Source organism: Cyprinus carpio, chromosome A20 (assembly GCF_018340385.1).
Source record: "Cyprinus carpio isolate SPL01 chromosome A20, ASM1834038v1, whole genome shotgun sequence".
Taxonomy (NCBI): domain Eukaryota; kingdom Metazoa; phylum Chordata; class Actinopteri; order Cypriniformes; family Cyprinidae; genus Cyprinus; species Cyprinus carpio.
This window is the reverse complement of record NC_056591.1, coordinates 19,536,289-19,563,105: the sequence shown is the minus strand read 5'-3', so window position 1 is coordinate 19,563,105 and position 26,817 is coordinate 19,536,289. Positions and strand designations below refer to the sequence as shown.

Genomic DNA, 26,817 nt, shown 5'->3' with positions numbered 1-26,817 from the left:
GGACTTCCGTACGAAACGAAATAGTTTGAAAAGAGCATTAAAAAAGCAGTAAGCAGATTATTAAAGTTTACAGATGTTACTTGCTATTTTTATATAGAACATGGGACAGCAATAAGCTTTATTGGATTCTTTATCCTGTTTTTAAGGATTATCTGGTACCTAAGAGGATGTATTAGTAAGTCAAGAACAAAATCTTTGTGAATAGCTGCCAGATTAAAAACACCAGCACCTTGGCGACTGTTCTTCTCTTGGGTAACTATTAGGTTTTAAGATTTGTTGCCAGAATGCTAACTAGATGTGCCAGCAAAAGTAGATTGTACAAAGTTTTGAAAAAAACATATTCAAGCCAGACTACTCCAATATGAATCTGCTTGTTTGAGTGGCCAGGAAGCAAGGTGAAAAAGTCATCCAATCCTAGAAAGACAAGTCAGGTGAAATCCATTCTCAACTGGCCTTCTGGGTAATCTGTGCTGACAGGCTGGACATCTGAGAAAACCCGGCAAACTGACAGGCTGCCCATCCAGCACTGTGTGGGGAACAACCACAATCGTCAAAGCATATAATGTGCAAAGCTCTTGGCTAGAGGGCAGGGATATTTTCTAAGAGAGGAACACACAAAACTCTTAAGAGCAAAGATAAATGGTGTTACTTCATGAAAACAATTGTTTTCATAACAGAAAATACCCTTTACTGTAGTTTGAATTATACATCTCAGATTTTCAAGTCCCACGAGTCTCTTTGAAGCCGGAGCCAAAAATCATCACTTATCTGATGCCACAACATGCTGACCAGGGTCAGAGATGGGAGTCGAAAGGGTGGCAGAAAGCTCTTTGAGCGCCAAGACCTGCAGACATCTGATGACGTTCATTTCACGGCTATAAGTGGCAAAGTGTTAGATTGTTGGCAAAGGGAGCTGCATCCTTTACAAACTGTAATTACGGAGCATGTGGCAGTGATTTGGTCAGATAGCAGGTGGAGCAGGAGGGACAGCCTGTCACCGATCTGTCGGCCAGTCACTGCCACACAGGGCTTGGCTCCGGAAAACGCAGATAATAGTCGATTTACGAGTGGGAGGCAATGCTCCCTGAAGAGGAGACATGTGAGAGATGGGGGCATGGATCAGTCTGAGGTGAATGTTTTTCAAAGAGTCACTCTGGGGTGAGGATTCAAATGAGGAGATGTGAGAAATGCTCTGTGGGTAATTGACTGAAATAACCACATACTGTATGGATCATGAACCACATGACCGATGAAACTAATGATTATGGAGTGAAAAAATAAACAATGCCTCCAGTGGTATTAAAGCATACATGTGATGCATGCATAAGAAAGCACCTTTAACAGTTTAAAATAGTCTGTTTTATTTCATATACAAATTTCTTTACTGATATTTGGATGGGTGAACACGTACACAATAAGGATATAGAAAATGTTTGGTCATCATATGTGTACCTACATAAGGCATACAAAAGACAGCAGGCTACATGACAGCAGCAGAATATAGTACTGCTGGGGACTGGTATTATTGTCCCCTACACGGCAATGAAAATGATTTAGTGTGTCTACTGCTATTTTCATTATATATAGTGCTCATCCAAAGCATCACGTAGTCTTAAGGGGTTTACGCATCATGTAGTTACTCCGGACAGTTAAAACCTGACTGATCCAACAACATTGTTAGAGTAACAGCTGTAGAAAGTAGTAGTCAGAAACATTTATGAACTGTGTTTGGAGATTTTTTTTAAGAAGAAAAAATGAATTGGATAGATGATAGAGTAAGAGAAAACTCTTTTGATGAAAAGAGAGAAAACTCTTTTGATGATTCCTTAAATATCTTATTTCAGTATTGCTGACCTTGTCGTATAACAGTAATACAGTTAATATAATAACAATAATACAAAATGAGAAGGTGATAATTCGTAGATGATGAGCTGTGGTTTTAATTTCTTCCCTAAAATGAAAATCAAGTTTGATGCACTGTAATATATTGGAAGACTCGTACTGGGTATATAAATATGACTTTTTTCCCACCACAACCAATAACTGTATCTACAGTGCAAACTCATAACAACTTTGTGCAAAATTGTGGAAAAGTGGCTCTTGTTTTCTATAATAAAGCCTCGATATCAGCATATTTATGTAAATATAAAGTCCAAAACATCTCAACCAACTGACACCAACACATAAAAGCATTACACAAAGTTCTCTATGTACACAAGTAATTCAACAGATAGGCATTTCATATTAAAAATGCTTATTTTAGGAGTGCACAGATACACATAAAATATATCACAAAAGCTTTTCACACGTAATCAGACTCAGTGGCCTAGTGTGTGACTGGTAAAAATGAAACATTCTCTGATCAAGTTAGCCATAGTTTCTTTTCATTTGTTTTAACCTAACAAGAATTTTAAGCTACATATAGTGAGTGTAAAGGTTGGCAGGTTTTGTGCCTCAAAGTGGTAAAGGACATGTTGTGCTATGCCTGAGAGAATCTGTGCAAATGTTACTGTGAGCTTGTGAAAAGCGCGTCGCACCAGGTCCATGAGACATCTAGGGCGTTGAGTCAGATCTGTAAACGACACTGGTTTCTTCTGATTCTCTGGGAAGATGGGGTCAAGTCTTCTCTGTAGGTTCAGACACTGCAGTATGTTGAACTTGTGTCTAGCGGTGCTCTTGTTTCATCCAGATCTAGTTTAGAGCATTTGGAAAACAGTGTCTTATGAGCAGTGTTGAGAACTCTGTTATGAGGTCACCAAGGAGTAGATCATACTGGAAGACAGAACAAACAGGCATTACTAACACCATTCCAAACATCACTCCCTTGCCATGAGTTTATGCCTGTGGGTTCAGTCATTCTGTCGGATAACGGTTTTAATTAGTTCATTTCTTCCTAGCTAACAACAAACACAAAGATGCATTTTGTCCCTAAATTATCCAGCTGCAACCACAGCATTTGTCCTCAGCTGGTGAAGGCATGGAAATATAAGGCGAGTGGCTTCAAAGCAGCTGGCGCTATGGAAAATGACAGCTTCACCAGCTTGAGGATCACTCCGGGCAGGTTGTGTATGATATGGTTTGTATTTATTTAGAATGCACTGCCATATGTTGATGCGTGTTGAATTTCTGTGCTGAATTCACACTAGGGGCCATGGATGCCATGCCAGAATGCTGTCCACAGGCATTAATACATAATAAGGGGTTGCCCTGATAAAAACTGCATAAGCAGTCCTTGGCTCACTCTGTCTTATTATCTTCAGTGTGTGGGGGTTGGAAAAGTAGTGGTGTGGATCCTTTTATATTCCTAATCTTTTCAAAAAGAAAGCAGATGTATTTATGCTCTTTGAAATTATATCACTGCGGCATATAAAGCATAAATGTTTAACTTCATCAAAAAATGTTTTTGAATGTTGAGTATCATGATTATATTTAGTGCACACAGCTAAAGGCTGGTCTCAAATCTAAAGATGTTTTTACTGGAGAACTGCTGTATTATTAAGGACTGTGGCTTATCTGTGTCCTAAAAACATGTTTTTAGTGTTCGTGTTGAAAGTGGAAGATCAATGAAAAATGTATTTCAGCTATGATCCTAGATATGATCCTGATGGAGCCTAAGGCGAACAATGTTCCTCATGCATTTGCAATCTTTGTGAGAAATAGTGTGATGTTTGCCCAAATCTCTCTTCCACTTCTATCAGAGTGGCAAACTCCTTTCTTGAGTCATTAGGTTTGAATGGTGTTTAGAAAAAAGGAACAGCAAACCTACTATTGTAATTGGATGGATGATGGCCTGGTGTGCTGATATTGAATTTGCAATTGATTTGTAAGATTGATTAGTAAGAGGGAGAACAACATTGTGGTTATTACAAAGGGTTAGAGTACAAACTACGTTTGTAGATCAAGCCACAGGGTTTAAACTAGGCAAGGCAGGCAAATGAAAGCATTCATCAAGTCAGATGTTATATAAGAATTTATAAGAAGTGTCAGTCTAATTAAGAAGTTTAGTTTTACTGAATGGTCCAAGTTAAACATAATGTTGATTACTACATACAGTAAAATAATTAAAAGTCATCCATTAGTAAAAAAAAAAAACATGTGACAGCATCCAGAAAATTTAAGGGGGAAGTGTGAAGCTCATATTTTCAAGCACTATAAAAATTCTTCCGTAAAAACCTGTGTATAATTTAAGCATTATTGTCTAAATCATCATTTTGTTGAGAATAATGTTCTAGACAGATAAACTTGTAGTTATTTGTCACAAAGATAATTCCTGTTAACAGTTAACAAACAGTTGGTAACCATTGAATACAATTGTATGGAAAAAATACCATAGAAGTCTACATGGCTTCGTCAACTGTTTGGTTATCCACATTCTTCAAAATATCTTCTTTTGTGTTTCAAATTATCTTCTTTTGGTTGAACTATCCCTTTAAGTTTAAATTGTACTGAACCCTGAACATGCCTTTAAGAAAGTAGCAATAATAAGCAAGCAATTATAAGAGGAAGGGTCAAAGGTCAAAGTTACAGAGAACATTGGTGAAGACCCTTGCAATATGCTATGAAGGGAAGTAAGACTGTGAATGTTTCACAATACATGGCACAATTAAAGGCCAGGCGAAGTTTAAGGTGTGCAGGATGGTCAAAATCAAAAAATGGCATGACCACTGAGAACTCACAACCATCACTCCTCAAAGAGCTGAACAAAAAGGCTGTATTTGTCCTTGAATTTTAATTCCAGAAGCAAATAGCCTTTAATAATGCAGAACATGGCTGATGCACAACAATCGGCTTTGATCTGACAAAAGGTCATCAGGCCTTTTCGCTCAAAGGGTGAATATGTGTGTTTTTAATATGTGTATATTAACATTTAATGTGACGTTATATAGTGTGGAGCTTAAAAGGAAATTCAGGAATTCTACCCAAAGGCGAGTTGTTGGCGCCATCCAAGTGCGCAGAGTCCTTGTCAGTTCAAATGCTTGTTTAAGTATACATCTCTGCTATGCTATAGGCTTAAGGCAGCTTATACTATAGCAAGGGCACACAGTAAAAAGCATATTTGGCTGTAAAGATGTAAAAATCAGTGAACGCGTTACACAAAATCTCATTAGTAGGCAATTGAGTTACTCTCTCAATCTCTACTTACCAGTAGAGATAATAGAAGAATGAAAGGACGAAGAAGGACATCTTGCACCAGGCTTCTTTTTGGCAGAATTTAAGTGTGTCGCCATTCATGACTGACGCTGGATCGTAGAGAAGCTCCTTAGTGTCTGTGGGGCTGTGAAAGTACCTGCCGAATATGGGAAAAAACACGAACCGGGTAGCGCTTCTTGAAACATTATGTGCACCTTTGTTTTAGATTCTTGTTTCATTCCATTTAATTGACTTTATTATTAATTTAATTTAATTTTATCTAATCCAAAGTGTAGATGGTCTAAGCCTCTTTATTCTAAATATTTCTGTCAATCTAGGCAGTCCTTGGAGATGGATGACTTAAATATAGTCTGTAATTGTAAGACAAGGAAAAACGTCACCCCCGGTGCAATAATTCTATTAGGGAAATCGAAAACAAGGAGTGGGGGCTTTAAGCGCATTAGGAGGAAAAACGTGAAAGAATTAGAGCAAAACAGAGGGAAGAACAGAGTGGATCTGTGGAAAGAAAGGTAGATTTATTGCAAGAAAAGCAATAAATCTGGTAAGAAAAAATATTGATAGTGAGTTCAAGCAGCTTATCAAACATTACTTCATAATAATCAAAATCCACCATTACTATTGTACTGATTAAGTTCAGTGTTTTATCATTCTGCAAAGAAAAACAGAAGCACAGCAGAACTATCTCTCATATTCTGAGGATGGTGGCAGTAATTGACAACAGCTCTGAACATTCAGTTACAAACCCTGAAGAAAGATTTAGAGCTCCACTGCAAAATGACTGAAACTCATTTTATCCCAGTTATGATTTCCCTAGTTGTTTCATTGTGTGATGAAACATTCAGTCTGCTATAAATCATCTAGAAAGATTAAAAAGACACTGTGGCAAGGATCTTTAATATAGGAAAATTAGGAATGGGATTGATCTGAACATTGATAAAAGTGATGCTGCATCAAGAAGATCAATCCTCACATAAAAACACTGATTCACATGAAAATAATAAATTAATAATTATTAATTTTTATTATTTATTTTGAAGGAAAATTAATATTAAGTTTCCAGTTAATATAAAATCAAGGGCTATAGCAGGGACTGGTTTGATTTCTCAGGACACATGCTTTAGTGAAATCTGACAGGTAGTAGGCACAGCTTGTTTAAGAGGAATAAAGGCTGGTTCAGGTGCTCACCTCCAAGTGTTGTAGAAGAGCAGAGGGATATTCAGGCCTACAGTAAGCCACTCCTGGGCACACAGGAACATGATACAGAAGAGCCCATGGATAGAGTACTCTGGAAGCACCAACTAAAGAGAACACAGATAAATAACTAAGGGTACAGCTGGGCAGAAGACAGTGCTCTGATTTAGGTCTGATTCTTGCAAGCAGATCTATGGATTTGTCTTTGATTCAGCCTTAAAGGGACAGCTCCTCCAAAAATGAAATTCTGTCATTATTTACTCACCCTCATGTCATTCCAAACTAATTTATTTGTTCTTGTTTTTCTTCAACTTTGTTTTTAAGAGTGACTAGGATATTTGGCCTTGATTAAATTATAGAGAATTGGCAGAATATTCTGAAAAGCCCTAAGTCAGGGAAGCACCATAATTAATTTTTGACAGAAATGAAAATGAAGCTGTGAGGGATGGAAGTAGAGTGCATTCAATGGATTGTACTGTTAACAACATACCAATAATCCAGCTGATGAAATGTATTTTTGAAAAACATTTCAGTAGACAAAAACTCCTTAAAACAGTTTTGAAAATTCTGAGTTAGTGAAAATTGTGATCCTGTACCTTTATATTGTGTTTGTGTTTGTATTGTATGTTGTTTTGTATTTCACAGCCTCATTTTCATCCACGTTTAATTCAATATGGCTAATCTAATCCAAATAAAGGTCTGTTGTCATTTTGTGTGAACTATCCCTTTAAGAAAGGACTGTATTTCATTCACATTTGTTGCTCTGGAGAAATTGTAAAACATGCATTGGATTTCTCATCGAAAAAGTACTTGAAATAAAAGAAATCAATAAAATATCTTATGTGATCACTGGAATTACCATTGTGAATTTTAGGACATGGTTTCTAGGTTATGTTAGTTCACCTTCAGCTGAGGAAGAACAGGACAATTTTTGGCAGCACTGCTGTGCCAGTTTGCTGTAAATGGACAAGAAAGGGGACTCTTAGGGCAGTTACTTTGGGCAGTACTTGAGTATGTCTGATACCCAAACTACTTAAGATGTGTTTCCCATTCACAGTGGGATTTCTTTGTAACAAAATCCCAGCACTGACAAATGAATAAAAACACAATAGCCTCAGTTAACATCAAATAAACCTCGGACTGTATAGCAATGAAAAAGTACAGTATATGTATTTTTGCAGTATCTAGGACTTAAGGCCAATGTATACCTGACACAGACTAAGGGCTGACTTCTGTGAATCATTTGTCATTTAAGCATCCTAAGGCACAAAACTTTCCTGTGGAGTCCTTTCACAGCAGGCTAAAGGAAATGTGGTTCAGGACAACCTTTACGTAAAAGTGCTCATTAAAGTTTGACCTTTCCTAGCTATTTAACCGGCGCAAAATAGCCCAAAGTATTCCATCACCAATACAAAAATACCCTGGACATAAAAGGAAAATTTTAAATGCTTTAGAAAAAAATTTATTGTCCTGAGTAATTCCTATCTGTGTGTCACATTCTTATCTTCATAACAAGATACATATTATACATAAATTAAAAAAATGTACAGAAATGAAAGACTTATAGATTCTAGCTATTACTCAAACATGGGAGACTGAGAGTTTGTTGTTAGCATGTTGCTATGCTAATCAGTATTCTAATTAGTATAATCAGTTTCAATCTTGAACAATCCTCTCACCTTGTCATTTTAGTTTATTGATTTCCCACTGAGCTTACTGCAGTGCATTCTGGGATCTGCATTAGTTATATTTGTAAAGCTGCTTCAAATGTAGCTTTTACTTATCTTATAAGGCAGCATAATAAAGTTGCCCACCTTTTGAAACAGCTTTTTTGCTCCTATGATGCCTTCAAATTCTGCCACAGTATAGATTTTGGAACAGAAAAAACTGAGGGCAGTGATGAATGCTGCATAATCAAGTATATATGGACTGGCAGCTGGGCTAGGAAGGGCCCATCTGGAAGATCAGTCTTTATCTGTTAGACTTCAGGGCTTCTGAACATCTGACTAACTTTAGGCACAATATTTTGTCCTTCATTTCAATGGCACACATAAACAAAAACAGCAATTTTGGGGTGATTTTATGCATGACGTTTATGTGAAAATAACCTTTAATCATCAGGCCAGCTGCAACATGTAAGCCAGCATTAAATATAAAACTGCATAAATAAAGCCATATTCTGTAATCAATTTGAATACAAAGTAAAGAAATTGCTATCTGTAATATTGCAGATGTCTTGTTAAAAATAAGATTAGAAATATATTGTATATAAACAATTCCTGCATTTTGCTGATTCTGTACACTTGAAGCCACTGATGCACATATTTAACCATTCAGAAGGAGCTAGTTTCTCCTAAATTGCTGCTGTAGCTATATGTTAATTATGAAGCTGTGGTCGAGGACCACTCAACCAAAGTCCAGACGCTTTGAGTGCTTTAAGTGTAAGTTTTAAAGTTGCCTTCCTATGGAAATCACAAGAGCCTGTTCAGTGTCATGCCACCTAATGAGAGGTCTGCTGTGGCTGAGTGCTTTTGACTGTGAAATATCTTTAACATTCTCCCTTCCTCATTCCCTCTGTAACCCTCTGTTCCTCTCAAACTCTCACCAGCCTGCCACTGCAGGTCTCTCCAATTAACACTATACTTACTCACCACTAATTACATGTCCCACCATTAGTGCAGAATGGAACGAGCACCAGACCTGTAGATATCGCTTTAATGAGGCAGTGTGTCTGGACAAGAATGGAGATTAAAAGGGAGTGATAACATTGATAACATTACTTTTTTTGTGGTAGAGAACTGACCACAAATATATAGAGGGTTGACATACAGTAACTATAAATAAATTCATACATGTTCAGGAACCATTCGCTTTCACATTCACTTATTACAATGACAAATCTAGCTGCACCCTCAGATTAGCAGCAGCAAAATGTTCAGCCTTAGCAGATCAGAAGAGCCACTAGTCTCCAATTACTGTCTTTCCCTTTCAATAGCAGCCAATAATTAACTGCAGCATAGAATTATACATATTTTCTCTTTAAAGAACACCTATCCACATGACACTGGATAGCATAGGAACTGGCTCTCCATTTAAATATTCAGACTGTGATTATAACCATTTTGAATATTGTATGGCTGTGTATGCCACAGCAGATCCATTCTTAGAGGCTTTAAAAAATTCTTTGTTTTTAGAATAAATCACTATAATTTTAAATAGCAGATTAATAATAAACATACATTTTTCATAAATATTTTTGTAGTACACTGAAAATCTGTGTAGAAACCACTTTCCCTCAAATTGCTAGTAAATTTCTCACATTTTTAATTAAATGTGAAATTTTGAAATAGAAAGACTTATATTGTTTTTTTTTTGTGTTTTTTGTTTTATTTACAACTTTGAATATATATATATATATATATATATATATATATATATATATATATATATATATATATATATATATATTTACACTGTAGTACATCATGCTGTTTTTACAAACCTGCAATATCTGCCATTTCTGTCAGAATAAAACAATACATAATAATATAAATTTATTGACTAATAAATAATAAACTTATGAAAAGTATTCAAATTGTCATAGTATTGAATGTGAAAGAGAATGATTATTACTTAACATGCAGTGTTAGTCAAAAGTTTATTTTTTATTTTTTATTTTTTATTTTAATTTATTTATTTATTTATTTAACCTTTATTTAACCAGATGATCTCATTGAGATTTAAAACCTCTTTTTCAAGAGAGACATATTAACAGCGCATAAATACAAATATAATCACCAAGCATATGCACAACAACAAGAGACATTTAAACAATATCCTCAAATACATAAACAAACAACATCAACATCAAACTACTTAAAAGTACAATTTATACCAACCATAGGATTTGGTTATTTTAAAAACAGTGACAACAATTTATGGCATCTATTTCCAAAACTTTCATGCGTTGTTTAAATTCACCAAAAGAAATCAGAGTTCGCAATTGCAATTCAGACTGTAATGTGTTCCAGGCGGACAGGGCTGCATAACTAAAAGCCTTCTTACCAAGCTCCGTACGAACTGTAGGTACAGATAACAAGTACAAATTACCAGAGCGTAAATTATAAGAACTAACATTACGTGACATATAGGAGCAAAGATAAGATGGAAGCATATCCAGCATAGACTTATAAATAAAAATAAGCCAATGTATATGCCTCCTCACTGACAATGAGGGCCAAAGTACAATGATGTACTGATGCCTTACATCCAGTCACAAATCTTAATGCATTATGGTAGACAGTATCCAACAAAGACGAACATTTATCAGGCGCATTTCTATAAAGCAAATCACCGTAATCGAGTGCAGTGAGAAAGGTGGCAGCAACCAATCTCCTCCTAGTTTTCCAAGAAAAACAGGCTTTGTTTCTAAAATAAAATCCTATTTTTAATTTGAGCTTTTGTACCAATTTATTAATATGCAACTTAAAAGAAAGCTGATTGTCAATTAATATACCCAAATATTTATACAATTTGACTAGTTCGATCTGCTCACCATGTATAGTAAAAATACTTGGAAAAGACTTCTTAGATTTTGAGTAAAGCATAATCTTAGTTTTCTCAACATTCAAAACTAGTTTAAGCTGATACAGTTGTATCTGAACAAGGTTAAAAGCAGATTGTAAATAAGAAAAAGCTTGGTGTAAAGTCGCAGCCTCACAATAAATAACAGTATCGTCAGCATAAAAATGGAAATGAGCCTGAGAAATGCCGTCACCCAAGTTTATTAATATAAATAGTAAATAAAATTGGACCCAAGACTGATTCTTGCAGTACACCACAAGATACACTCAGAGTTTCTGATTTGGAATTGTCAAAATAAACACACTGAGTTCTATCTGCCAAGTAGTTAGTAAACCAATCAACAGTACGGTCAGAAAAACCAATATTTTGTAGCTTTTCCAGCAAAGTGCAATGATCCACTGTATCAAATGCTTTGGCTAAATCTATAAAAAGAGCTACACAAATGTTCTTGCAGTCCATTGCCTCAATAATGTCATTTATGACCTTCATTGCAGCAGAAATAGTACTATGCTGCCTTCGAAACCCAGACTGTACTTCAGACAAAATATGATTGGAAACCAAATAGTCTTTTAACTGATCAACAACCAATGTTTCTAACACTTTAGCTAAAATCTGTAATTTGGAAATTGGTCTATAATTATCCCAACACGAGGAATCTCCTCCCTTTAAAAGAGGGAGTACATATGCCGATTTCCAAATTCTTGGTATCTCATTGTTGACTAGGGTTTGATTAAAAATAATTACAATTGGTTCAGCAATAAAATCAGCAGCTATTCGCAAAAAATAAGGCTCTAAAGTATCAGGGCCAGGAGATTTACTAGGGTCCAAAGCAATAAGAGCTGAAGATATCTATGATCAACAAATATCTCCTTAAGGTTTTTATGTTATAATGTGTATTTGTTTTGTAGTATTATTTTTTGATTTTTCTGTGCAGTAAGAAATTTATTTATGTTAACAACAATCACATGCTCAAAAAAAAATATATAGACAAACGTAAGTCAACACTGAGTAGGATAGAGTGATGTCAAGCTGGAAGGGCTACACTAATTGAAAGTTATAGTGGAAGATTGTGATTTTTAGGGCCAGAGTTAATTATACCACAGAGCAGCAGCAGCAGCATCACTGCCACACCTCTGCTGAGAGCACATTGTCTTTGAGGCTGGTGACAGTCTAATAGGCCCCTGCTGCCCCCTACACACCCATGGCTCAGACCTAACAAGATGCATACAGAGACAAGATACTGTCTGATTACCAGCCAGATGTTGCTATTTTTAAAAGCCATAAAGGAGATTGCTCTTTTCTCCAACAGTGAGAGGCTGGTTTTCTTTCTGAAAGAGTTTAGCATATACATCAGGAGCTGATAAATTCTCAAGCAAGTTTCCATTTTTCATTGTACACGACCAGTCTAGGCAGCTCATGCAAATTCATGTGCGGGCTACGCCTTGGCAGCAGTAGTTTAGTCTCTGCACTGAACTGTTTGATGACGGCTGGGATGCTTTTGGCTGGGTAAGAGAATCAGAACAGTACAACAAAGCCCCCTCACCGTGCTCTGACTTGAGCCCTTTGAAATCAAATGGAGCTTTTCTCCAGGCAGAGGCAGGATTTCTTAGTGCGCCCCCAAGTATATCAGTGTAGGGTGTGAAAAAGAAAAATCACATTCTCTGCTCTAATGAGATAAGGATTGCTTGGAAAAGTCATAAGAGGAAGAGACTATATATGTTTGGGGTGAAACACAGCAGTCTACAAATATGAAATGAGGTTTGTTCTGACTTTTGCTTTGAAAAAGTGCATCTGAATCTCTTAACAAGGGCTGTGTTGTCACCATAATAGAAATATTTTTTTTTTCTATATATGTGTGTTTAAGAATACACATATATAGAGTATTTGAAGTATTTATGAATACACACTACACACACTACTTGAAGCCTTTATAATACATGGCATTAATTATGCCTTGTAATGCACTTTGTAATGTAATGTAATGCATACATGACAAACAATGAATATGCAAATATTAAAATGTATTTTAACTTTATGTATTTTAAAAGTATTTCTGAAAAGATATAATGCATTACAATGACAATTATGAATACCTTCCTGATGCATTATACATAAAGGCTTAAAGTAAAGTGTTACCATATCTTTATAGCAGGTTTAGAAAAAAATGAGGGTGCGTAAATGATGAAAGAATTTTCATTTTTGAATGAACCCTGTAAGCATGATATTAAAAGAAAAACATGTTTCCAAAATTAAATAATTGGCATTTATATTGTCATTGTACTAAAGGTAAAACAAATGATTACATTAATATCTGGAATATATTTATTTTGTATCAAGCTGTATCTGTTTTTTTTTCCTGCCCACTATTAGATATCTAAAATCTAAAAAGAAATCAATCTAAATTTTATATTTTATATATATATATATATAGTACACACACACACATTTTAATATAATCACATAGAATAGGGTGAAGTTGGGTAAGCTGTGAGCAGTATGTCCTCTTGTTCTCTACATTGTAAAAATGAAAGTTTGGGCTACCAGTTTTATAAAAAATTATAATTTTGCAGTTCCTTTTGGTGCATATACATTGTTTAGCTATTACAAGGGTTTCATTGTTGTCTTCTGAGAAGATCCAACATCACAGATCTCAGACCCTGAGTTCAAATAGTCTTATCAGATGTTTTATGCTTTATGTTTTATGTCATTTATTGAATTATGTGCATCAGCATGTACCCACAGCATCAAGATAGTTTCCAAAGAGATATGCATATCATAAAGGTCTTTTATGAATGACCCTGTGCCTTTCAGTTCCACCTTGTCATTTGCATTTAACGCAAATTCTGTGCAAATGACTTTGGTGATGAATGTAAGTGTGAAGTGGAATGATGAGAGGACAGAAACGTTTGTACTGCAACATCAAAAAGTAGCTTCTCATTTGAAGAACAAACACACAGCGTTGGCAACCATAGGGGATTACGCCGCACTCCCCCAGCGGACGCCTCTGATTGGCTGCTGAAATATTGACCTTGACCTTCAGAGTTAGAGGGAAAAGCTTAGTTTAAGAGAAAGACAGGGTCAAAACAATGATGGTAAACTGCAGGGACAGAACTTCACAGCAAAATGAAACTATTTTTATTCATAGAAACAAAGACACAGAGAAGAACTGTTGAATTATGTGGTGATCATATCATTTATGTGTATTCAGAGCCATATTTTTGGGGGGCACAAACACAAGGTAGCTTTATTTTTATTTTTTAAGAAACTATTTTTACTTAGGGTAACAACCTATGTTCAGCAGTTTAACAAATAATGTTTTTAATAAATAAAACTATTTATTTTTTACTATCATTCAAAAAAATTTTATTTAGGAAAATGACAGTAGAGACATTTATCATGTTACAAAAGATTTCTATTTAAAATAAATGCTAAACTTTCTATTCATCAAAAGAAACCCGAAAAAAAAAGTTTCACAGCTTTTTACAAAAATATTAGGCAGCAATATTTACAACATTGCTAATTATAAGAAATGTTTCTTGAACACCAAATAACAATGTTACAATGATTTCTGAAGGACTGAACACGGGAGTAATGGCTGCTGAAAATTCATCTTTGCCATCAAAGGAAAAAATTATATGAATAAATATATATTAAAATAAAAACAGTTAATTTATTATTATGATTATATTTGACAAGATTACTGTTACTGTATTTAAAGTGTACTGTATTTTTAATCAATAAATGCAGCCTTGGTGAGCATAAGAGGCTTATTTAAAAAACAAAATCTTACTGCCCCCTAACTGTGTGTGTGTGTGTGTGTGTGTGTGTGTGTGTGTGCGTTACAAACAAATACACTCGATATGAAAATGTATACATTTCTAGTGTGAGGTATCTGAATTATGGATCCTAAAAGGATGTGCTAGCAGTTGTCTAAAAATATGCTGGCACTTTGCAAGGAAGCTCCGCGTGACTCAGTATAATATTATCTGACTGATCTGAAGTCAGTCAAACAAACCGCCATTCCTTTCTTGTTATCTCATCACGTTTTGTTGAATACACACATACGTCAAAAACTGCCTAATAAAAATGAGAAGACATTCATGTTTGTTTGTCTAGTAGGGGAAAATAAATGCTCTCATGCTACCTTTTGTCACTCTAGCGCTGAATACCAGTGAGCATAACTGAATGTCTCATTCTGGAAAGATGCACAATCCACAGATTCACTCAGCAATAAAATTGTCTCACTTACAAAAAACTCTGCTAAGTATATGTTTATTCTCCCATGCACAAATATATTAAACTCTCTTATTTGCTGAGTAAAGACATGCCATCTGTTATGCCTACCTGTTCAGAATGAAAATTCACTTTTGTTTGTTTACTCTCTGGCTTGATTCTCACAAATTATCACTGTGCTCATGTCAGTCAAAGCAAAGACACTGTGGCCCATTGGGAAGTGATAAGAGCCTTATGCTAATAATAACAACCAAGATAATTAATAATGATTATAAATGACAAATCACATGCCCTGTGTACATAAAGACCCCAACCGAGAAACAAAGAGGGAGGGGGGAAAACAGAGCTAGCTTTAAAACCATTCAGTGACTTTAAACGTTATGTAGCTTGTAGATTGTCAATTTAAAGTTTTAAGCTGTTTAATATTTGATGTGTGTTTTTTATGTTACAGGCAATTCAGCTCAAGCGCATATGAAGCACCTTGTGAACACTGTTTGGATAAGTGTTTTTGTCAGACAGTGTTTTCTTTTACATTTGCAGTCAGGTGAAACTGAGTGACAGCAGAAACCTTTTCTGCTAGGTGCACATGCACACAGAGCAGCTGGAACTATATAGAGAGCCTCATGCGATCAGACATATTACTCATGAATGCGTTCTGCTGATGTAGGCACAATATATATATGGAACATAACAGGTTCTGGCCCCCTGTAACAGTGCTTGGATTGAAATGTTCAAACACCCACAATGCGTTCAGTTTCACATTATAAAGGTGTGGGAAACACTTTATAATACCTTTGATTAATAAGTCATCATTTGCAAACTGAGACCACAAGTGAAAATGCTTCTTTTTCTATAAAAAAACAAAAAAAACAAAAATACAATAATAAACTGAAACTCAAATAGTTTCAGCATAATGTTAGCAAAAATGCTAAAGCTGACTGCATATGTTTGTGTAAAAACTGATGATCGTCCAAATAATAATAATAAAAAAAAAACTTTACAGGTTTAAACGTTACATACCTTTCTCAGCAGACAGCAGATCCTCTCAATATTTCGCAGTCTTTCACGCTGTTAAGAGAAATAAATATCTGTTAAATTTCCCATAACACCTAAAATGCCAGTCTCAAGGAAAAAACTAGTATGAAGGCCACAGTCTTCAGCTACTAAAAGGTTGATATGATGCATCAAAAAAAGCAGGAGTAGGGGGAGTAGATTTTAATTAGGCTTAAAAGTGTATATGCATCCATAGGTGTTTGTGGAACAGTGGTTATAGCTTTGACATGCACTGCTGGTGCTAAGGCTCTTGTCTTCCCCAGCTCCTGGCCCGTGTTCCCTTGCAGGATCAGAGCACTATACACTGGCAAGAACATCAAGGGACTTGCATTTAGAACAACAACTGCCAAGAGGTGGAAAAAACAGCAGGGAGGTTGTTGAATGGCATGTAAAACAGGGATAATGTACATTTTGGGGGGCAGGAAAAGAAGCGGTACTCACAAGGGACAATGTATTTTTGTATATATAGTCCTAGATATAGTATAGTCCATGTTTTAATCACATGTGTGCAGTAGATTAAATCTAATTCAACAGAGATTTGAATGCAAATTCTGATAAGTCAAATCAGGTTTGAGGTTTTATTTTTTTTATTTTTTTTTTTTTGCATCCTGAATTTACTTTCTCTGCATGCAATTTTTTTAATCATATATGCACTATGGAATAATTTTACATATTCGAGGCACAAAAAGCAGCATAACTCAATAGGAGGCATGTATAGATATATGTTAAAGCACAAATAAATCTTACATGAGTAACACAGAAGAAATATGGCTGCCCTATATGGCTGCCTAACAGTTCATACAGTTCAACAGCACTGTACATATGAGCACTTGGCAGGGGGAGTGATGCTGTTTTCTAACATGCATAAGTCTAAACATACATATTTGACTGCTATTTTTAAAATACACATTAACTTCATTCAACTCAATACATTATTTACACTACTAGCCTGCACATGTAAATAATTAAATCATTTGTGCTGTTATTCACTAATCCACAGAACCACCCATAGTGACAACTACAAGACTCCTACTCAGCAAGAATACTCTACCAGAAATGGCCTTGTTAGTCAGTTTAACTGAATTTAAGTCAGTTTGTTTAATATAATAAAATATTTCATTTGTAATATAATAATTATTTTATTGGATTACATAATAATATATTATACATTTGATTAATATATTTAAACAAACAGTTTTTACTACAATTATCTTGCAGTATATTTATCAAAGATACAAATAATTCCACTAGCAAAAAGGCGGCATTATGATTGTTTTCTGAACTTGTGAAATATAATTGATATGCATCTATTTTCCCAAAGTTTCCTCAGTGTATTTTTAACAGTTTTTTAAAGGCTTTGATTGACAACCTCCCACTCTCTTGTTCTCGCACACAGCTGTGTTTCAGAGATTACACCTAACATCTAAGAAAGTTACACTCAACTCCCTCACTATTTTTGGGCCACACTTCATTTTAGTTCACCCAAATTTACTCAAGAAATTTTTTCACACCATACTCAACCTCCTCAACAGCAGCATGCAAAAATATTCCACTGGCAGCCACAGTGACTGGAGATAACTGCAGCCATATCAGCACTTTTAATTAGCAGGCAATTAGACTCAGCTCCCTTTGAAATATTCGTCAGCACAAATTCTGCTTGACAAGTGCTGGCATACAATGTAAACAATATATTAAATATAGGACAAAGAGACAATACAGCAGCCAGAATATTATGTTCTTGAGCTATGGAGTCTGCAACATATAAATGGGTAGTCCTTGACAGAAATATTAACGCAAAAACAAACAGCTAAACTGAGCATATCATCTCTGTAGAGCAAATAATATTCAGCATATCATCTAACGATGGCATGAAAAGAGCATCAACAGATCTGATCAAAAGCTAAACCTCTGAACAAGCTCACTATTTTGGTCACTTTAGACACTTGTCAAAATAGGCAGATGCCAACATGAATATGCTGTTTGGCATCCCCTCATATCATGAACAAAGAATATAATGTAAAAAAATAAAATAAAATAAAAAAATAAATAAAACATGGCTTAGGATATAAAGAATAGAGGTTAATTTGCAGACAGTTTTTGCTGACCACAATCTGTTTTAGAAACCAAATTGTCAATCTATGCCAATCTATGTCATGTTAATATATATATATATATATATATATATATATATTGTTATATATATATATATCTAATATCTATATCTAATTTAAATCCAAAAAGTAAGGCTGATTACCACTTGATTACTAATTAGTAAAACTAGATCTTAAGACACAGTCTTAACATGGTGACTATGTTTATACAACTGACCCCTGGTTAAAGAAAATTGTGTATGTTACGTGAGCTTTCTCTAACAATCTGTTTTTTTTTTTAATCCACTTCTGCTGTGTCTTTTGAAGCACTCTTCATTTCTCTCTTCTAAATGATTCAGTTTAACGTTTCAGTGCCAGAGCAAAATGGTCAGACTTGCTGCTCAGCTCATGCAGCTAATTGAATGGTATGGAGAGTAACAGATGCCATTTGACCCCAAAGGGATCATCAGTATCCAATTCAAAGTGGGCCCTGAGGAGGGTCATGTGACCTCTACTAAGGCAGATGTGGTAGGTAATATTGTTACCATAGGTTCTGAATTAGACAATTAGCTCTTATTTTAGTAATATTCCTGTAGCTCAACTGGTAAAGCTAGGCACAGTTAAAGGGTTTGATTCACTGAATGTTACTTGTGTCTCTACCAAAGTTAATGTGTTGGATTGTTCATATTGTGCATGCTGACAAACATCTGGATCATAGAACTCTTGCCGTCATGCAAGCAACATAATAATACCTCGAATTTAATGTTGTTTCACATTGAAATCAGTCACATGCATGGTAATGTCTGTCTAGAACATTAGCATGATAAAATATTAAAAGCTTGCGCGCATCAGGCAGTGCAGCAGATACTAATTTCATCTAATGTGCTCATAACATTAACATGAAAGATGCCTCGTTTCAACACAAAGAAAACTCATCAAGGATTATTAGAAAATCCTATAGAAGAATAGCATCAGAAGTGTTTAATTGGTCGAGAATTATGAATGCCTTCACAGAATTAGCCGGGCAGCGGCAGTCAAGGGCAGCTAAATGTGAGGTTCTGCTAGCTCTTGCTTTCTGATTTATCAGACATATTAAAGTTTAAAATGTTTAAACCTCACTAAATTTAGTTAGATTTATGCTTATACAAGAAAAACACTATTTTCCAAACAGTGTAAGAAAAACTCAAGATTGTATTAGTATATTGTGTTATCTATTGATAATATCTTTAGCAATTTTGTTTCGCAAGTAAGTATATCCTGTTTCAAGGATTTTTATTCAAATATTATTTGGATATAATTTACTGGAAGACTGGAACAAGACAAAACTAGGGTTGCCAATGGACTAATCATTTTTAAGTGAATAATTACAGTTTTCTGTTCACAGTTCATCTCAGTTGCATTAAACATACATTTAATCTGTAATAATTACTACACATGTAGAAAAACATGAAGAAATTACAGTTTGCGTAATATTTGTTTAATGACATTTTTTAACTATCAAGTTAGTAAATATATATACATATATACATACTGTATGATAATTTATGCTTATATCCAGGGGAAAAACTATTTGCCAGTGCGGTATGAAAAATAAACTTATTTCAAGATACTCTATTCTGTCTTATCTTATGCTAATATCTGTTTACTATCAAGTTATATCTTGTGCTGTTTTATGTTTATTTTTAAGTTATACCACTAGTGATACCAATATTGCTGTTTTTATTTTTTTAAAGTAAGAATTTAATGTTTACATCCATTCAAACATGGCCAATCACAGAGTACATTCGGACTGCCGTTTCGACACAAACAACATAAGCATAATAAAACATTAGCGTACCCTCAGAAATTTAAAAACAATGCTGCATTTATTGTGTAAATTATTGTATTAATTGCATAAATTAATTCTTACCCATAAAAACTACTGACAAAAAAAATATTTTGCTGTCTGTTTAAGAAGCACACATTAATGCAATGTGGCATTAACATGCCTGAGGGAATGAACACAGTGACTGCAGCACTGCTGTGCAGAGCTCCAATGAGAATCACAGGATGAAGTCCTGACTTCCTCCCAGCTGAAGACTGACAGAAGACACCAATTAGCCAGGCAGGGTGTTAGATTGACTTGACATAGTGGTGAGATCAGCTAGGAGGCCATCAATCTTTTAGCACCCCCACCTTCCATCCTCTATATATAGTTCCCTCCAGTCTCACAGAGGGGTGGGTAACATATAGAGCATGTATCTCTTACTTTGACACTTTGCTGGGAAGACAGTAATAAATTACGGCTACAGAAGTTTTGTGTGGAGCAGATACGTGACTCAGATATTTTGTCAGTGCCACTTTGTGAGTGAGACTTTCTGACACAAAATAGCCTGTGCCTCTTGCTTTGCTTTCTGTCCCTATGTAGCCTGACAAGGTATCAAGCACACACATGTAAATTATTCAGCAGTTTTGGCATCTAGAATGACAATGTTGTTCTAAACTTTTGGATAACATTTGGTGTATCCAAAAAGCTGAAAAATTTGGCTCTATTTGAATTAATTTGTGAGATTAAAGCTGCCAGGGCCTCCAGCAGAGGAAAGACAACACATAGACAGCTGCTCTATGGATTATTCATGCAATCCTGCGGATGTCAGGAAATGTTTCAGAGTTTAGGGTATAGGCAACACACCTGGTGCCGGCAAAAGATCAGAGGGCTTGCTTAAATATATTCCCACCATAAACAAATAAACACACATGCATACAAACTCATTAATTTCCATGGAAGTGCAGGAAAGGGCAATGAATCAAATGATCAAGTCCATTATTTGCCGTTTACTTACAGCGTGAAGTGGATTGCCCTGATCGATTGGCACCTTGAAGTCTGCCTGAAGCTCATCAAAGGCTGTTATCTGAAAACACAAAGTAAAAAAGGGAACACGATCAGTATCACATAGACACATGGATTTTTAGCATTTGCATGATCTTTAAGAATACACACTTTTCAGATCCTCTATTGTTTCTACATCTCATTGGTATAGTGGAAGTAGAGCTGGGTGATACAACTGAATTTATGTATATATATATATATATATATATATATATATATATATATATATATATATATATAATACTGCACACTATATGATCTAATGAGATTAATAACATCACATATAAACTTGAATATTCAGGATCTTCTGAATCCGACTATATATATATATATATATATATATATATATATATATGTGAAAATGTGCTTATGCGCTTCGTTCTTTGAAAACTGTGTATATAGCTCTATATACGACGTTATATATATCCACCTACTGTATATATATATGATCTAATGAGATTCAATAAACTTGAATATTCAGGATCTTTCTTGAGTTGACAATATCTTGAAATCTTGGTATCCACTTGTGTATGTACTGCTTGATGTGACAAAAATTATTCAAAGGCATATGAAATTATCCCCTTTAGTAAGTGCATTTGAGCAAATAGTGTCTTATGGTGCCTCATGGCTATAGCTCATGCACAAGGCAAGAGAAGCCAAAATTTAAGTTAGATCAAATTAGACAAGCTTATTTCCCCTGTTACAGACCAATCTGCCCTCTCTTCCTACACTACCTCTCCTGTAGTATATCAAAGCTCTCTCAATTCCGTAGGCGACACAAGCAGTAAAAATGTTTGGGTTTGACTGCTTTTCTGCTTGGCTGTCAGATAAGTGTGTGTGAGGTGTAACCGCTACATAATCAGAAAAAAAAAATACATTACATACACATTTTAAATCTGTCCATCCTTTAATAATCGCATTTAAATTTGCATCACGAAAGGGCGATCATTGAACCATAGAAGCTACACAAGTGACATATAAATAACTGAAGGCTTTTTCTAAAAGTTGATGAACCATACAAACCACTTAAAATGGGTTAATTTAAAATGGTCAGGTTTAAACCTAACAGCAGCATATGAATCTTAATCATGGTTGTAAGAAATTGTTCCTGCATATGTTACATGCCTTCTAGAAAGAAAATCAACAAACAATGTAACATGTGCATTTGCATCCATGTGGAAACATTGCTGTTTTGTTCCTTATGTGACATCAGTTTACCCATCTGAGGATTACGTTGTATTGAAAAAAGCTGAGCTGACTGGAGAACGGAACTTTATATAATATACGTGTTAATGCACAGAACAATAATTGTTGCTCAGTAAAATGCGTCTTTAAGTTTTAAAATGATTAGAAGTGATTTCCTCAAACATTCTCATATTTTTCATGATTATAACACATTGTGTTGTCAATAAGAGAGAAACAGGCTGTGAGAAATTATAGATTGCTGCTTGATTGCCTGCTGTACTGTCTACAAATGATATCATGCTTGACCTCATCCATCACCTCATTCTCTAATATTGACCCAATACCTATTATTTCTAGAATTGTGTTAATATTAATCCTCTTGTATTACCCATGATTTTGGGTTAGAGACCTTCCTAATACTAGCTTGCGTAAGGCAAATGACAAAACCAGTATAGGCTCATTGGAAATTTTGTTGCTCCAAAACTCCAAAAACAAACCTATACATACAGTTCACTCAGATTCCAGCTAAACTTTCCAGTAGTAGCAGTAAAACACAGACAACTTTTATTTCTATTCACACAAATTACGATATCAGTTACAATCCTATGTTATGACCTCAAAACACTTTTACCATAGTGTATAATTTGTAAACAGATACATTTTGATGTTTGCACCACAGCCAGTTTCATGTGTATGGCTTTTCTTATGTAGTAAACTTGCTCGGTAGCACCCCCGGTAAGCAATACACATGTGATGCAGAGTGCTTCAGATACAGAGTCATGATAAAAGACTTGTAGAAGCAAGCCTTTGTTTACACTATCGGTTAGGTTAAGGTAGGGTTTAGTGTAGGTAGTGCATTATTTTCCAATGCAATAAAGCATTAACCTGTTTTTGTGAACATAGATGTAACTGAAAATCTAGTCTGTATAGCAAATATGTTTTATTCTAGTGAAAAGGACTGTGGTTCATGTACTGACATTATTCAAGTCATGTTAGCATGTGCAAACCTGTTTAACACAGTACCCCTTGTAGCTTAATCAAGTTGCCCTCCGATGTTTAACAAGAGCTCTCTGAAGTACAGTAGCTTGCAGAATTCCTGAATTAAATGTGCCACAATTAGGACAACCACTATACATCTCTATAATCCATTCAAACTTCCACAGATGAACGCACAACTGCATTCACAGATAATCTGTTAAATACTGTTCTAAACTGTGCATCTTTGCACTAATGTGTTGGTTTCCACTGGCTCTGAAAGTGGACTTGAAACATCTGCTGAGGGAGCTTTTGGCCCTCAGTGTTAGTTAAGCTAATGTGGGGATCATTTCCCCTCAGATGCAGAATAACACACAAGGGGAAATATGCAGATAGGCATCCCTTTGAAAAGGATGACAGATAGATTCTGCTGTGCTCATAATCTGAGATAAAGAAAGATAGATTTGACAGTGCTTGAAAACATTTGCTACTTTTTCAAATCTCAATATTGAGAGAGTGCTGTGAGATTTCAAGGATTTTGCTAATTTTAATCACTAAACTTACAGGTAGATATTGTAATCACACCATTCTGGGGCAAAAAGCTAAATATATTACACTATACCATCCAAAGGTTTGGGGTCAGTAAAACTTTACAATTAGGTTTATTAGTTAACATTAGTTAACTACTTTAGTTAACATGAACTAAGCATGAACAATACTTCTACAGCTTTTATTAATCGTAGATCTACTAATGCATTTTTAAAATCAAAAGTTGTGCTTGTTAACATTAGTTAATGCACTGTGAATTAACATGAACTGACAATGAATTACTGGATTTTCATTAACTAACATTAACAAAGATGAATAAATGCTGTAATAATTGTACTGTTCATTTTTTGTTCATGTCAGTTAATACATTATTGTAAAATGTTACCAATGTTTTTTATGCTTACTAATGCTGCATTTACTTGATCAAAAATAGAATAAATAAACATAAAATCAGTAATATTATGAAATATCATTACCATTTAAAATAACGGTTTTCTAGTTTAATATATTTTAAAATGCAATTTATACCTGAAAGCTGAATTTTCACATGTCATTATTCCGGTTTTCATCGTGGAATCGGTTACTGAACAAGTTTTCAAGAAACATTTCTTATTATTATCAAGTTGTGCAGCCAATATTTTTGTGGTACATTTTTTCAGGATTCTTTGACAAATAGAATCAATCAATAAATTTAGTGTGTCCTTGCAAAATATATATTTATTTTTTACTAACCCAAAACTTTTGCTGACAATAAATAAATCAAATATTATATAATAGTAGATGCTTTGCCAGTGTCTTTGTGGAGGGCTCTTAAAAGCATGAAATGTGCTTTCATAGGATATTGTCCCTGTCTGCTGCTTTTCACACCACAGCTCAAGTTCCCTTGGGATTGTGCGCATTTGTGTGGTGCCATCAGCCAATAAGTACTGTCAGCTTGATAAATGAATGCATAAATAATAATTTATGTGTGTTATTAAAAACAAATTAACTTACAACATTTTAGGATGTTGGCTGAAGGGCACTAATCAACTAAAGTTCTGCTGATATTCAGAATTTCCCAATGTCCCAGCACTCAATAATCATGATTTTATATATATAAAAAAGATCCTTTTTGAAGTGGGTGCTGCTCTTTTTGATATGTCTGGGTGACATACTGTTTTCAATAATGGTTTAAAATAACAACGAGGAAGCTGTCTCATAATCCATACTCTATATTCAGTGCATTCAGCGCAAAAAAAAAAAAAAAAAAAAAAAAAAAAAAAAAAAACACGAAAATGTACTGTACACTATCTAACACCATGCTGAACCTACACTCAAAACCTAAAATTTATGCAGTTTGCTGACGTGAGTGGGGGTCGACGTGTCAGGATTTTCCCATTGTGACCCGATCGAATTAAGTCTATTAAAGCTTCAAAAGCTGAAACCGCTGAGGAAAGCATTTCTGCCTTCCTCACACAATAACTGTCAAATACAAGGAACCTCTTTTAAAATAACTGAAAGACAGTTTTAGGGATATTGGAAATAGATGGAGTTGAACGATAGCTTACTAACAGGTCTGGGTCAAATGTGATGTCCTCATAATTACCCCTTATTTAACCCTTGAGGCCAATGTCTGTTGCTATGCAAAAGCAAGCCCAGGGCAAACGACTGTGCTGACCCAAATCTAGAGCAGTCTTGCAGTGCTGTGAATGTGAGCGAGTGCTTTAATGCAGCTGTCCTCAAGGAAAACAAAAAACAGTGTTACACCTTGCATAAAGTGCACAGACATAAAGGCCATCAAAACAGGTCAGGCACAAACTGCTGCTTGAAAATAACACTGACCATTGTTCGAACAGTTGAACTGTAACAGGGTTTAATGCAGGTATGCGTTTCCTGAAATGGAAAAAAAAGGATCTGAAACAACCCGCAAAGGTGTTTTGGCCACTAGAGCGTAGGAAAACCAAAAAAGGTGTGCAAAAGACTTCCCTGACACAAGCTGGTGCCACTAAGTCAGGATATACCCCTGTCACCCAAATCTAATTTCACTATCAATTTAAACTCAAATGATAATCAGTGACTTAGTTTGGTGATGTAAGACAAGCCAGAGACATTCATAATATCAAGGAGGCTTTGATCTGGTGATGAACAGTTTGGTCTGATGCAGCAACCTCTGCTCTAACACATGCATGCCATCCTGCAGAGGTAGCCTATATTTTAACAAAGCACGCCAAAGATGCAAACACTTACATGCCAGATCGCGAAGAAGATGAGAGAAGCACAGAGGACAAGGGAAAGCATATAGCAAAAGGCAGCGAAAGTGAACATAATTGAGAGGAAACTGGAAGGAAAATCTCCAGGAGAGAAGACGGTGCTTGAGCCAAACTGGACTGAATGAATGAATGGAAGCAGTTACGGGGCACGCGAGAGGGAGAGCATCGTGTTCTTCATCAAAATATTTGCAACAAATGTGTTGCAAACCTCGGCTCTAGTTCAGTGCAGTCGCTTTGCCATCTTCACGAATCAATAATAAAAAATAAAAATAAAAAAAAGTCCAGTGTTGTGTCGATTTTGCGCGAGTTGCAGCTCTGTTGCGAAGTCCCTGCGAGATCAAGCCATTTGTGGACGGTTAAGCAAATGATGCATTAACATCGTCCCGTATGGTGTCGTCGGCAGTGATAGTCCATTAAAGATGGAGACTGTGTGCGGTGACGACTTTGGAAATGCAGAAATTTGAGTTAATGCACTAACACACGGTCCTGGCGATCAGTTCACCTCCTCAAACAGAAGGCGCAAGAATGCATGCCGGCTAACAGGTGGATTTAAAGAGCTCTCTCTCTCTCTCTCTCTCTCTCTCTCTCTCTTACTCTCTTCTCTCTCTCTCAAATCAGACACTGGGTCAAAGCAGGTCCCACAACATTACCTCCCATTACTTTTTAAAATAGCGAAATACTTTGACAT

At 35.4% G+C, this 26,817-nt stretch overlaps 1 protein-coding gene across 2 annotated transcripts; it reads right to left on the bottom strand.

The window, feature by feature from the left end:
• Positions 1 to 26,728, bottom strand: LOC109108798 (protein cornichon homolog 3-like). Of its 2 annotated transcripts, none has more exons than XM_042778018.1 (6): positions 26,107 to 26,728; positions 21,125 to 21,193; positions 16,180 to 16,227; positions 6,337 to 6,449; positions 5,144 to 5,287; positions 1 to 2,772 (listed from the first exon to the last, which is right to left on the bottom strand). In XM_042778018.1, exons 1-6 carry the CDS (start codon positions 26,182 to 26,184, stop codon positions 2,745 to 2,747), a joined length of 480 nt encoding a protein of 159 aa, XP_042633952.1. In that variant the 5' UTR covers positions 26,185 to 26,728; the 3' UTR covers positions 1 to 2,744. The 2 variants fall into 2 exon arrangements, with proteins under 2 accessions (XP_042633952.1, XP_042633951.1); XM_042778017.1 differs by having other exon boundaries at positions 5,144 to 5,290; positions 26,107 to 26,725.
• Positions 26,729 to 26,817: the final 89 nt, after the last annotated feature.

Coding starts and splice junctions, on each gene's coding strand:
- LOC109108798 (XM_042778017.1), bottom strand. CDS start 26,184: ATGTTCACTTTCGCTGCCTTTTGCTATATGCTTTCCCTTGTCCTCTGT. Junction 5,291..6,336: donor CTCTTCTACAACACTTGGAG/GTGAGCACCTGA, acceptor TCCCATATTCGG/CAGGTACTTTCACAGCCCCA. Junction 2,773..5,143: donor TTCTTCTATTATCTCTACTG/GTAAGTAGAGAT, acceptor TCTGTCTTCCAG/TATGATCTACTCCTTGGTGA.